Genomic DNA, 14,106 nt, shown 5'->3' on the forward strand with positions numbered 1-14,106 from the left:
TCGTAAACATCCGCCTGTCACCATGTGCAACTCGTAAACACCAGTCGTCTTTTTTCTCTTTCCCTGTTGCCCGCTCTGGGATCTTTCTTTCCTCTCTCTCTTCCTTCTTTATGTTTCCGACGAAGAGCTCTCCGCTCGAAACGTCATACCTCCCTGCTTCCATTTCCTGAGCGCCTATTTAATAATACTGTAATTGTTCCATTGTTGTTGTTTTTTTGTTTCCCGTTTGGATTAAAATTATATATATATATATATATATATATACGCTCGTGTCCGTTGCCAGCCTCGCCTGGCCCCAGTGCCGGTGGCACGTAAAAGCACCATCTGTTCATGGCCGTTTGCCAGCTCCGTCTGGCACCTGTGCGGGTGGCACGTAAAAAGCACCCACTACACTCACGGAGTGGTTGGCGTTAAGAAGGGCATCCAGCCGTAGAAACACTGCCAGATCAGACTGGGCCTGATGCAGCCTTCTGGCTTTACAGACCCCAGTTGAACCGTCCAACCCATGCTAGCATGGGAAGCGGACGCTAAATGATGATGTTGATGATGATGATGATGATTAATATATATATATATATATAATATATATATATATATATAATATATATATATATATATACCGGAGTAAAACTGTCCGATGAACGGCAACGGGAAACTCAGAGTAACAGGTTTGTTTGAATTTTCTGCTGCTTTAAATAAAGTATATATATATGTATGAATGTATGTATGTATGTATTTATATATGTAGATGTGTGAGTGTGTGTATGTGTATCCTAGTCAAGTGGTAGTTGTAAATGAGTGTCACTGTGATGCAAACAGTGTCTTTTGTTTCTAAGCTTATGTAAAACCATGTCTGCTCTTAGGGAGCTACTACCTTAAATGGAAATAGGTGAGAGCTGGTGTTAGGAAAGACATCTGGTCATAGAAAATCTGCCTCTGTCTAACCCATGGAAGCATGGAATATCATCATTGTCATCACCATTATCATCATTTAACATGCTATTTTCCATGCTAGCATGTTAAAATGATGATGTTGGTGGTGGTGGTGGTGATGATGCTGATGCTGATGAGGATGATGATGGTGATGGTGGTGGTGGTGAAATTTACTGGTAAGAGAAAATTGTGTTCTAGAAACACACATACAACATACAACACACAGCACACACGCACATACACATACACATCTACTCACATGCATTAAAACAATGTCCAAACCTTGTATTTTAATTCAAACAGTTAGTTGGAAAGAGACAAGCGATAAACACTGGTAATCTTTTAGAAGGACACAAGAGTTAATGTGTTGTAATGTGTTGACACAACAAATGGTTCATGCATTAATAATAGGTGGGCGAGCACCTAAGCTGAACTAACAGAAGTGTCTAACAGAATATTAGCTAATGCCAGTATAATAAAATATATAGTCAATGAACATAATAATAATAATATAATAATAATAATAATAATAATAATATAATAATAATAATAGTAGTAGTAGTAGTAGTAGTAGTAGTAGTAGTAGTAGTAGTAGTAGTAATAATAATAGTAACAGATGGGCTACACCAAATATTCTGCTCAATACCACAGATTTGCTTGTCAGTTGTTTGACCTTAACCAGTTGAGTATGTCCCTTAATGGATGATGATATCATCAGCCACTAAGCAGAAGTAATGGGGGAGCATCATAACCATGTGTTGTGAGGAATTCTTTGGGGTTTGGATAATTCACCTTTGGAAACATGGGTGTTTTGTTCAACATCCTTGAACAACCCTTATTCAGGGACCTTTTGAGTGGGATGGGTTACTCAACCTGAAGAAAATTCTAACTGGGCTCCACATGCAAGGTCATGTGCTGTTTATCTTGATATGAGATCACTATGTCACACACATGATTGTGATGCATGTGCCAGGTGTACCCTTATCAGACGGGTAGTCATGATAGGTATAATGGGCTTCGTATATTTTACCCCAGTGTCTCTTTGATGGCATGCACTGCTCTCTCACTCAATAATAATAATAATAATAATAATAATAATAATAATAATAATAATAATAATAATGATAATAATAATAATATTAATAATAATAATAATAATAAAGATTGTCTTAACTGGTACATCACATGTATTGAGAAGAGCATTGTCGATGTGAGAACTGTTGCTGCTCATGTATTTTAATTTAACTTTAAAAAAAAAAAAAAAAAATGAACGAACTACTGAGTTTGGTTTAATGGCCTACCAATATACACTATGAGTTTCTTTGCCCTAGGAGTCGGGAAGACACTCGGCAAGAAATGGAAGAAAATTTGAAAGAAGAAAAAAAAAAGTAATAATAATAATAATAATAATAATAATAATAACGCTTATAATTTCTGGCACAAGTTCAATAAATTTGAATGGAAGGGAAGTTGATTACATCAACTCCAGTGTTTTACTGGTACTTATTTTATTGACCCCAAAATAATGGAAAGTGAAGTCAACCTTGGCAGAATTTGAACTCAGATGCCACTTAACATTGCTTAATAACAACAACAACAACAACAATCATAATAATCATAATAACAATAATAATAATAATAATAATAATAATATAATAATAATAATAATAATAACAATAATAATAAAGGGTGCTGACAAGGCTCACATGGCTGCAAATCAATTACTGAACAAAAAGGGGTGCTGGTGAGGCTCATATGGATGCAAAGGCCAACTCTTAATCAACCACTGAACAAAAAGGATGCCAACGAGGCTCAGATGGATGCAAAGACCAACTCTTAATCAATCACATGATCCTTGAGAATTGTCATAACAAACGCAGAAATCTCAGTTCTGCATGGATTAATTATAAAAAGGCCTTTGACAGCATACTACTTTCATGGATCTTGAAATCGCTGGATATCTTCAACATTTCTCCTGTGATTTCAAACTTCCTGAAGTACAGCATGTTAGTGTGGAATACGAATCTCCAATTATACTACTCTAATGGAATATCAATCACAAAAAATGTTAATATCAACTGCGGCATTTTCCAAGGTGACTCACTTTCACCTATAATTTTTTGCATAGCCCTAATGCCCCTTACAAGTGAACTTAACAAAACAGGGTATGGATATAAAATTGGCAACAAGAAAATAAGTCACCTATTTTATATGAATGACTTAAAACTCTATGGCAAAGATGATAATGAGCTTGAAGGACTACTATGTATGGTGAAAGCATTCAGTGATGACATTGGGGTGGAATTTAGTCTTGATAAATGTGCCAAGGACACTTTTCAGAAAGGGAAATTGAAGACCTCACATTCAGTTGTGTTGAATGTTGATACAGTCATAAAAGAACTTATGCAGGGACAAACTTACAAATACCTTGGTATAAATGAGGGCACTGGCATTTAGCATGCAAGCATGAAAGATCAGGAAGGAATGTTACAGGAGAGTTCGAGCAGTCCTAGATCTGAGTTAAATGCACATTATAAGGTGTTAGATCTAAATTCCTTAGCAGTTTTAGTTGTTATTTACAGTTTCAATGTGTTGAACTGGGATATGAGTGAAATAAGGAAGATAGTCAGGAAAATCCATAAGCTGTTGACTTGCAATAAGATGCACCACCCGAAGGCAGACACAGATTGTCTTTACCAGAGCTCAAGGAGGTTAAGGGTTGATCCAGTATGAAATCTACAAAACCACCACAATAGGACTGGCAAAATATCTTGAATCATTTAATGACTCAATGCTAAAGCTCACTGGAAACCATGAAAGACGTTAGAAGCTTCATTTTGTTACAAAGGAGAGCAAAGAATTTTCAAGTGAATTTATGCATAATATCCAAGTTGAACAGCATGATGGAAGTGTAGTGATTGTAGTTGCAAAGGAGATGAAATCAATAGCAAAGCAAAATGTGTTTGAACACTTGGCTGATAGGTGGGAACAAAGACCTCTGCATGGCAAATATGTGGCCTGTAACAAACAAGCTGATGTTGACCAGAAGTACACCCATCAATGGCTATGGAGCTCAGAGAAGACTTTATCTTGGCTGCTCAAGATCAGAGCTTTCTGACCCAGAACTATCAAGCCAAAGTGATGAAAAATAGTGTGTAGACCCAAAGTGCTGATACTGCAACAAAGGGATTGAAACAGTTGACCATCTAATCTCTAGATGTAAGGTTTTAGCACCTGTAGAGTACAAATCAAGACATGACAGAGTTGGCCAATAACTACATTAGATAATGTGTTGGCATTATAAAATCAAAACTGCTGACAAATGGTTCAAGCATCACTCTGAGGATGTAACTGAGGAAGAAAATGTAATGATTCTTTGGGACTTTCCAGTATGTACAGACCGGATCATCAAAGCAAATAAACCAGATATTGTTCTGGAAGACCAAAACAATAAAATCTGTTTATTGATTGACGTGAGCATACCCTGTGATTATAATATCTCAGCAAAAGTATTTGATAAGCTCAGAAAATATAAAGATTTGCTAATCAAAGTCAGTCGAAAAGTTGTGGCATCTCAAGATGGTTACAATACCAGTGATTATAGGAGCACTTGGAATGATCAGAAAAGGAACTGAAAATTATTTAAGAATGGTCTCTGGCTTACCATCCATATAAGAAGTACAAAAAATTGTCTTAAATGGTACATCACATGTACTGAGAAGAGCATTGTCGCTGTGAATTTTCTTTCTTTTTTCTCCTTTATTTTCTTTGTTTACTTTTTTATTTTTTTTCCTTTTTCCCCTCTGTTTTTCTTCCCCTTTTTCTCTATTACATGACTTTGTAAATGAACAATCTGATGTGTTTATTTTAATGGCCTACCAATATATACAGTGTGTTTCTCTGCCTTAGGTGTCAGGAAGACACTTGGCAAAAAATGGAAACAAAATTGAAAGAAGATGATAATGAAAATAATAATCCTTTCTACGATAGAAACAAGGCCTGAAATTTTGTGAGAGGGGGGCTAGTCAATTAAATCGACCCCAGTGCTCAAATGGTACTTATTTCACTGACCATGAAAGGATGAAAGGCAAAATCGGCCTCAGCAGAATTTGAACTCTGAACATAGCAACAGATGAAATACTGCAAAGCATTTTGCCTGGTGTGCTAGCGATTCTGCCAGCTTACTGCCTTCCATGATAACCAACAGTGATGATAATGATAAAAAATAATACTAATAATAATGATGATTTCAAATTTTGGCACAGGACCAGTAGTTTCTGAGGGGAGGGGAAGTTGACTACATCACCCCCTGGATAACTTGTACTTATTTTATCAACCCCCATATGGCTGTAAGTTCAATTCCAGGTGGTGTGTTGTGTCCTTGAGCAAGACACTTTATTTCATGTTGCCCCAGTCCACTCAGCTAGTAAAAATGAGTACTACCTGTATTTCAAAGGTTCGGCCTTGTCACACTGAATCTCCCTGAGAACTATGTTAAGAGTACATGTGTCTGTGAAGTGCTCAGCCACTTGTATGCTAATTTTATGAGCAGGCTGTTCTGTTGATCAGATCAACTGGAACACTTAATGTCATAATTGATAGAGTACCAGTTATATAGGAAGTGTTTCTTGTTTGTCACCTTGCCTGTGATTCCACTACATCTTTTGAGTATTAAAATTTACATTAGACATCCAGTGTAGAATCCCTACGATAGCTATTTGAATTCTTATGTAATAGCATGGAGAACTATAATTGATAAGAGGCTGCAGGGAACAGCCTTGACAGACACCTACTTGCATGCTAAATTCCTTGTTAAATTCATTGCTAACTCACTTTACTGATAGCATCTCTGTACATGACTTGTATGGCTCTCACAAATCTTTCATCTACATTCATCAGCTTTTTTAGTGACTGCAAGACTACGGATTGTGGAATCCTGTCAAAGGCTTTCTCCAGATAACAAATGCTAGCTAAGTTACTCTAGGTTAAGACTCTCTCTTGAAGTTTTCTCATTAAGAAGAGAGCACTTGTGGTTCACACCCCAGTCACAGATTCAAGCTGTATCTCATCTAAGCAAATTTTTTACCTAATTTAGTTTGCTATAACTTTGTTACTTTTGTAACTTGGTCTATCACCTTAATATCTATGTAGTTGCTCCTTTCTAATAACATCTCTTTTGCTCTTAAACAATCAATGAGAATGCAGCTCTGATAATCAGTGAATCAGGTAGTACTTCCCTGTTCTACCTGATTCACTGTGTGACCTGAGTATGCTTTACTTTGTTATATATTTTTAGCATCTATGTGACTAATCCCTGATAGTGAAGTTGCTTTTCTTTAGCTTTATATCATTAATGACACTTTTGACAGTGTGGCTACCAACTTCAAAAGCTGGTTCCTATGTTGGATCTACTTGGAGTAACCTCTAGCTCCCTCATACACTCTCCTTAATCAGCAACTTTCACTGGAGAATTTCCATGCTTCTTTCCCCTATCTCAGTGTTGGAAAGGTTGAGTGTGCACCCTATCATTATGTGTAAAAGTTTTGGGCTTTCTTAAAAGGTTGAGATTACTCTTCTACCATTGAGCTATTTCAGTATCTACACATGATCTTCATTTAAACATGAGTGCTCTATCAAAGCTCTAAGTCCAAATCACATATAACATCTCTGAAGACTACAAAAGGATGGCCTTTCCAAACATCTTTCAAAAGAAATTTATTTTGGAAATACATATTTAGATTCAAACATACAAATATAACTCACTTATTGTGGTTGATGCATTTATGCTGTCACTACAACTATGCTATGAATCCTCAACAAAATCCACTTGTTATATTAATGTTCTTATACCAGTATATTCCATATTTGATAGAATTGCATTAAATCTTCACATATGTACTCTTTGTGATTTGTCTGTGTGTTTTGATGTTGATTTGATTAGAAGATGAAATCACTAATAAATTCTTTCTAGAAATATTCTTCCTTACTACAGATTTGTAACTCAGTACAGCACCAGTCTGAGACAGAAATAAGAAACAGACCAGCTTACTAAACTTAAACCATGTATTTATCTTTTGCCAGGCAACACTGTTACTGACTATACTACAAAGCTTACAATGTCTAACTGAACAGCAGACAATTTGTGAACTTCTACAGATTTGTTTAGGGATCAATTTCCCCTCATAGGTTGAGAAAAAAAAACTCTCTTATACTCATGTTCTGGTTACCACAGTATTCTTAAATGAACGTTTACTAAGAATCATGAAGAAAATGCAAATGTAGACCTAAGTCCAGTAAAAAAAGAAAAGACTTTTCTAACTTCACTTGCTATTTTTTATAATGCTTTCATCACAAACATTCTGAAGTAGAGAAATCAATTAACAAAACTCTTACAATACTTACTCCTCTGTTTCCTCTCTTTACTCATGCACATGCATGAGCACACACACACACACACATGCAGGTATTACTACTTTATTACTATTCTCAACATTTTTCAAGAAAACATGTTCACTGCCAAATTTCCAAGTACATTTTTGAAACACCTTTCCAAGTTATTTTCCCATTTGGTACTATTTCAAAATGTAGGCTATGACTAATTTGTACACAGAAAGTGTTACTGATGATATTAGTAAAGATGCTATCTCTGATATCTTTCATGCTATCAATTTTTCATTGTAGCTTGTGCCACATTAGTCTAACAAAGTCTTTAGTCTTCACTTATCTTTGTACATCTCTTTAAATGAAACATAAGATGGCAAGACGTCAAACAACTGTCATATTTAGCAAAGAATTTGGACTGTCATACACATTGTACATATCTAATTCATGTTTCAAAATGTAGAGGTGTGACTGCTGTGTAGGTAAGCTACTACACTATCAGTCCACAGGTTTTAAGTTCAAACAAATTGCAGATATTTTATTTTATTTTCAGGCAAAATTTTTTAAATGTGACCTCAGTTTATCAAAGCAAGCAGAGGCACAAGCACTTATAGGGAATATTGCCTCTAGCAGACTAGTGTCCTTTGTAGTGGGGGGACATTTATCTTTCATCTGCTTCTTTTGCAACTGTAAAACTGGAGATAATAAAGGCTTAGAATATATTCATATGCTGTCATAAATATTACCCTTTTCCTCTCAATTCTAAATGCAGTAAAAGGTATAAATATCAATAAGGAAGTGTTCAAGATATAAATATCAGTGACTTATTAAGGAAGCTATCATTGTGTCAAAAGTTGAAATAAGACTTGCTGTCCAAGTCCTGCAGGCTAATTTGAATACATAGAGCTGTTCAATACTTTTATCTGCAGAGTGATGAGAATATCATGTGAGAATTATCTCTTAAGATGGCTTTAGGTATTCTCAAAAATACCGTCTATAGTTTAGCAAGACAGCTTGTTCTTTTTTTGGCCATATTCCTATAATATAAATACACTTCAATATGAAATATGGTACTGCCATTATCAATAATATAGGAAGTGAACAGAATAATTAGTCAACTAAAATAGAACACAATAATTATCAGTGTAAATGGAGATACTCATATTAATATTACTCTGTAATTACTTTGTTCTTTTTCCAGACTTCCATGGCAACTTCAATAAATATTGTCTTGTTATTTTCTGAAAATGTAACTTCAAAACCTATAGGATAATGTAAATAATCTGAGACTATGATACAAGTTCAATTCTTGATTGAGAGATATCACGTTACCTTCTCCCTTGCATTTTGGATGTCTGGTTTTCATTGAAAGGATGGAGAAAGATGGAAGGTAGTTGTTCAAGGATACCCTTGATATATTAAATGAAGACAGAATCTACAAGGGTGGTCCAAAAACATTATAGGACATTGTTCAATTAAAATGTGTGTGTGTGTGTGTGTGTGTGTGTGTGTGTTATACATAGGTGGAAGCCAAAGAAAACAAGCAAGGGAAAAGTGTGGAAATCAATTGAAGACTTAATATTTGAAAGCTCATGCTTTTTATCATGGTAAGCAAATTGAATGGAAGGCCAATGGAAAGAAAGTATTGCTCTCAATATTTGAGCTTCTTTTTAAGCAATGTCCAACTTTTGCACATGCATGGAACATAATAGATACTTTGGAATCACGTGACTTACACGAAGGATAGAAACATATTTTAGGATCCATTGATTCATAGATATAGAATTGAATATCTGAACAGATACATCATTAGAAATGTCAACTGCAATTTATGTTTTAACAACCTAATATAATTAGAGATATACAAAAGCTAGCAAAAATGTGTAAAAACTTATACATTCTTAGAGATGGAATATTGTGCTTGGCTATCTGAAAAAGCAATAGGCAAAGAGAACAAAAAAATTCAAAAGTAAAAAGCCATTTTTAAAAAGACAAAGATGTATATTAATTTAAAAAAAAAACAACAAAAAACAAATCAGAAGGTATGTGCTAAGTTTTAGCAGCTAAGATATTGCTCAAATGGTTTCTCAATATAGTGAAGGAACAGTGGTTGGCAAAAACCATGAAACTAATTTTAAAGCATCAGTGCACACAAGCTAACCTGGTTTAATCGAGCAGCCTCTAATTTGTCACTGGAACTTTTCTGTAAAACAAAAGCAATTAAATACAGGGTCTTCATCAGGCCTTTAGGTGAGTCAAATAGAAATTATCATTCTGAAATGAATTAAATATATGGCATTCATGAGTTGTTACAGGGCAGTAAATATAAGGTTCATAATTTGGAGTTGAATTCTGAAGGGAAAGTAAACATTTTCATTTTAAACCAAACACATATACACTCAAGTAAACATGTAATTTCATATATAAATATTCATATATTTTGTGTGTATATATGCATTCATATACATATGTATACAAAACATACAAGCACATACATATGTCTATATATATGTATGTATATACACACACACACACACACACACAGACACAGACACACACACACACACACACACACACACACACACACATATATATATACTTGTTATTGTTGTTCTAGTTTCAGTAGTGTACCTGCAGCCATATTATTGAAGCATTGATATTAGAAACAATGCTCTGGGTGAAAAGAAAAATATCAATATATTGATATGTATGTATAATGATGTGATTGAACTTAGGTGATGTTGTGTTTCTTCCTTGGAGAAAGAAATATAAGTTAATATTTAAGAAATCTTACAGTATCTTTTGATATGAGGATTTACGAAGAAATGTGCTGTTAGTATTAATGCCAGTGAACTTTATGATTCTCCTGTTCCCCCTCTCTCAAAACTCTATGTGCAAATAGAAATTATACATCCAATCATAAGTAATAAATTACTACTAGCAATGGTGAATATAATTGTGTTTCTGTGTAGAATATTTAGTGTGGAATAGACTGCTTGTTGATCATCAGTATGGTCATTGATTTAAACCTGCATTCTGTAATAGCCTGAGATGGACAGGTCCTCAACAATCCAAGCTGGTTCTTATATGGAGTTACTACTCTCATAAATGGTTTAAAAGAAAACGTTTCACTTGCATGCTCCACTTTTGGCATGGCTTTATGACTGGATGTCCTTCCTAAAGTCAACTATTTTACAAAATGTAAAAAACAGTAAAGACCCCTTTGGTTATGAAAGACCATGGAATGCACCTTGAAAGCTCCTCTCCAAGGCAAGATTGTTTATGGAAGACCAGCAGTAACCCATGCATACCAGCCTCTCGTCTCCATGCCACTGATGTTATTCTTGACATCAGTGACATTGCAACTCATTTCTACAGCTGAGTGAACTGGAGCAACATGAAATAAAGTATCTTGCTCAGGAACATAGCACATAGATTGGTCTGGGAATCAAACTCACTACCACATGATTATGAGCCTAATGCTCTTAGCACTGAGCCAAGTGCCTTCACCTACAAAGTGTATTGGCTGCATTTTATCCTGGCACCAACACTAAAGAAGTTGCCATATCCTTGGCAAGATCCATGAGTTCTCTCTACTCTATGTTATCTTCATTCATATGCCAACCACTTTACGGAGTGTACTGGGTGCATTTTCTCATAGTACCAGCACTAGAAAAGTAGACCTGTTCCATGTAAAACTGAAAAGAATCTTCTCTTCTCATTGTTGTTTCCATTTGTCCAAGGTATATCAAACTGAAAGGGTAAAGAGAACCCATTCCTGGCTGTTAGATGTACTGTGGTATGACATTGAACCAGACTGATCTGGTAACTCTTTGTTGACAGTTAAACTGACTATTTGGCAGACTGTTGTTTGATACTGGTTCAGATTTGATCTCATACCTATTCCTGACACCTGAGGGAATTAAAGTATTGGAGTAAAAAAAAAAATAGCAAAATGCCAGCAATGGATTTGAACTCATGGCCTCTGAGAAGACAGTCAATTGCATTAACCATTTGAGCATCTCACTTGCAAAAAACTTATTGAAATCTCAAATACTGAGATTATGAATATATTTTGACAGACAATTTGAGACATAACAAAAATACAGACAAAAAAGGGAAGAAACATTTGCATATGAAGTAAAAACTTAAAACAAAAAATGCATAAAAAAATTTCTGAATTCCTAACAAATGGAATGTGTGGCCAAGTTTTATGTCTTGGTTGAAGTAATTTATTATTTCGCTTGTGCCATTGATGCTCATGAGAAATGTATGAAGATGACACAATCTCATCCCTCTTCCCTGTAAATATGTGGTCTTGTATTTAAATTAGAAATCAATACTAATTTTAGACAATCCTTTATAGGTCCCCACCCCCACCACATTTCTTCAGAATTGCAAGAGAAAAACACATTTACATATAATTCTTACATGTATATATTATGTATATATGCATATATATATATATATATATATATATATATATATATATATATATATACATGTATGTCTATATGTGTATATATATATGTATATATATATATATATATATATATATATATATATATATATATATATATATATATATATATATATATATGTGTATATGTGTGTGCATGAGTGTATATGAATTTACATATAATTGAAATGATGTTCATGTCTTGAAAGCTCATAATAAGAGCTGTCATTATGACACACATAACAAGGGAGAGATTATATCATGAGGTCAGACTGTCAAATACAATGAAGTAGAAGCAAAGAAATAATAACTATTTTGCAACATAGAAGATAATGGATATTTTTTTCTTACTAGACATTAAGCTAATTTTTGATGGAGAGTGGTAGATTCACCAAAAATTAACCTTAGTATATTACTGTTATCTTTTTTACAACCCCATGAGGGACAAAAAAATCAAAACAAAAAAAAGCGTTTGGATTCAGAACCAAGAGGAATGAAATTAAATACTGCAATATATTTAGTGCATCACTTCATCATTTCTGCCAACTCCACAAGCCCAGTCGAGAAAATAATTAATATGTATAGCTATGAAGTAGATACATTGATATTATAATTTGTCAGTCTATCTTTAATTGAAGCATTAAATCACCTAATGTTAACTTGCTTGCTCACTTCTGACTCTCCAGTTTTCTTGACCTTTACTTAAACAGGTGAAAAGTAGTATCACAAATTCAAAAGGTTATTGCTGTCTAAGAAATCTACTTAGCTACAAGATAGATAATTACTGCAAGAGAAGTGTTTCGGAAAATAAATAACAACAACAATAAAAAAAAAACAAACAGAAAATAGAGATAATTCATTGTACTTTTGTAATTATTAAGAAATATATCTCACAGGAAAAGTATGCAAAAAGTTAAAGGAGTTCTAATTGCTGTCAAAAAAGTGTGCCCAATAGCTAAAATACAAAAAAACTGCTGATTTGGAAATGGTTGCTGCTACAGAGGCCTAGTTGGTGGCCCAACCTTCCGAGTTTGTTTTAGAGTGGTCCTTAGAAAAACTGAAGGACCACTGCAATAAGTGTGTGAATCTGAGAGGGGAATATGATGAATAAAATCATAATTAACTGATCCTCCTGTATTTTCTTTTATCCAAAACCAGGAACTTTTCAGCATCCTCTCATATATAGCTAGACATAATGGAGACTTGTTCTTCTATGTCACACTTCAGTATTCTCTCATCCTTGAGGAATATGTAAAAAATAATGATGTTGCAACATGATATCAGCAAATAATGATGATGATGATGAAAAATAATATCTTTGCTTTCAGTGACCACAACTACCTCAAAATTTATGAAAACATTACATGTGCTGTTGGAGTGAAAGAAGAATATTTGTTAAGCTCTTAGATAATACAGTACTGAGAATTGTCTTCATTTACCAAGTCCTTATTTAAATATTTTTGTAGTGTCAGGTTAAAGTGGAACCAATGTGTGAATACTGCACAGTGTGACTCCCTCATCTCTCAGTGCTGTTTTCCTTATCTTTTCCTCTTATATATATGTATATATATATACATACACATAAACACACACACACACACACATACACCTTTTTTAGCTGTTACTTGTTTCAGTCATTAAACTATAGCCATGTTGGGACACGACCTTGAAGAATTTTAGTTGGAAGCAGCCCACAGAGTTGAGAGAATCACTATATATCATAAGCAAATGAATCCAAAGACCTAATCTTCAACAATGTGATTGAATTAACAACAAAAAAAAAATGTAAAAAAACATTAAAATTGGGACTCAAGTATATTTATTTTGCGGTGTATAGTAAATCATGGCTAGATGATGCAGAAACTGTATTCTGTGGATATAAGGATAATTATTGATTAAATATTGGATTAGTAGGCTGAGATCTACTTTCATGCTCTCCGGGTTTGTCAATAAAAAGGGGTAGGGGAAAGAAAATTTCTTTTTGGTTTTAATTTACCTGAGTTGTTTGAGAGAGTTCTGTTGATGTCTGCTTCCTGCAGGATTTCTTCAGTGATCATTGCCTGGCAATGTAATATTACTACGAGATTTTAACAATGATCTCCTAGATAATGTTTGTTAGCTTTGCTGCACTGTTACATTCTTTGCATTCTATTTAAGTGCATATACATGCATGGGCATCACGTCAGGTTTACAATTCACTAACAATTCAACTTATTAGCAGGAGTGTGGAGAGACATTAAAATATATTAAAAAAAAACAATCATAAAATGAATATATATAAACCTATGAACACGGATTTTTCCAACTGTGTATGAAAAGTTGAAAACCTAAAC

At 34.2% G+C, this 14,106-nt stretch overlaps 1 protein-coding gene across 6 annotated transcripts in view; it reads right to left on the bottom strand.

Moving 5' to 3' along the window:
- LOC115209732 (transmembrane protein 245) overlaps nt 1-14,106 on the bottom strand; it is a 482,091-nt gene that overhangs the window by 201,578 nt on the left and 266,407 nt on the right. For 5 of the 6 annotated variants that reach the window (XR_004998339.1, XM_036501362.1, XM_036501365.1 and 2 more), the window contains exon 10: nt 9,476-9,517. The exons of the other annotated variant lie outside the window; for it this stretch is intronic. Coding sequence is in view for 4 of the 5 variants with exons in the window: in XM_036501362.1 (XP_036357255.1) it covers nt 9,476-9,517 (42 nt within the window). In the remaining variant the exon portion in view is untranslated. The remainder of the gene's footprint in view (nt 1-9,475; nt 9,518-14,106) is intronic. 6 annotated transcript variants of the gene reach the window in all.

The sequence above is a fragment of the Octopus sinensis genome, linkage group LG3 (assembly GCF_006345805.1).
Source record: "Octopus sinensis linkage group LG3, ASM634580v1, whole genome shotgun sequence".
NCBI classification, from domain to species: domain Eukaryota; kingdom Metazoa; phylum Mollusca; class Cephalopoda; order Octopoda; family Octopodidae; genus Octopus; species Octopus sinensis.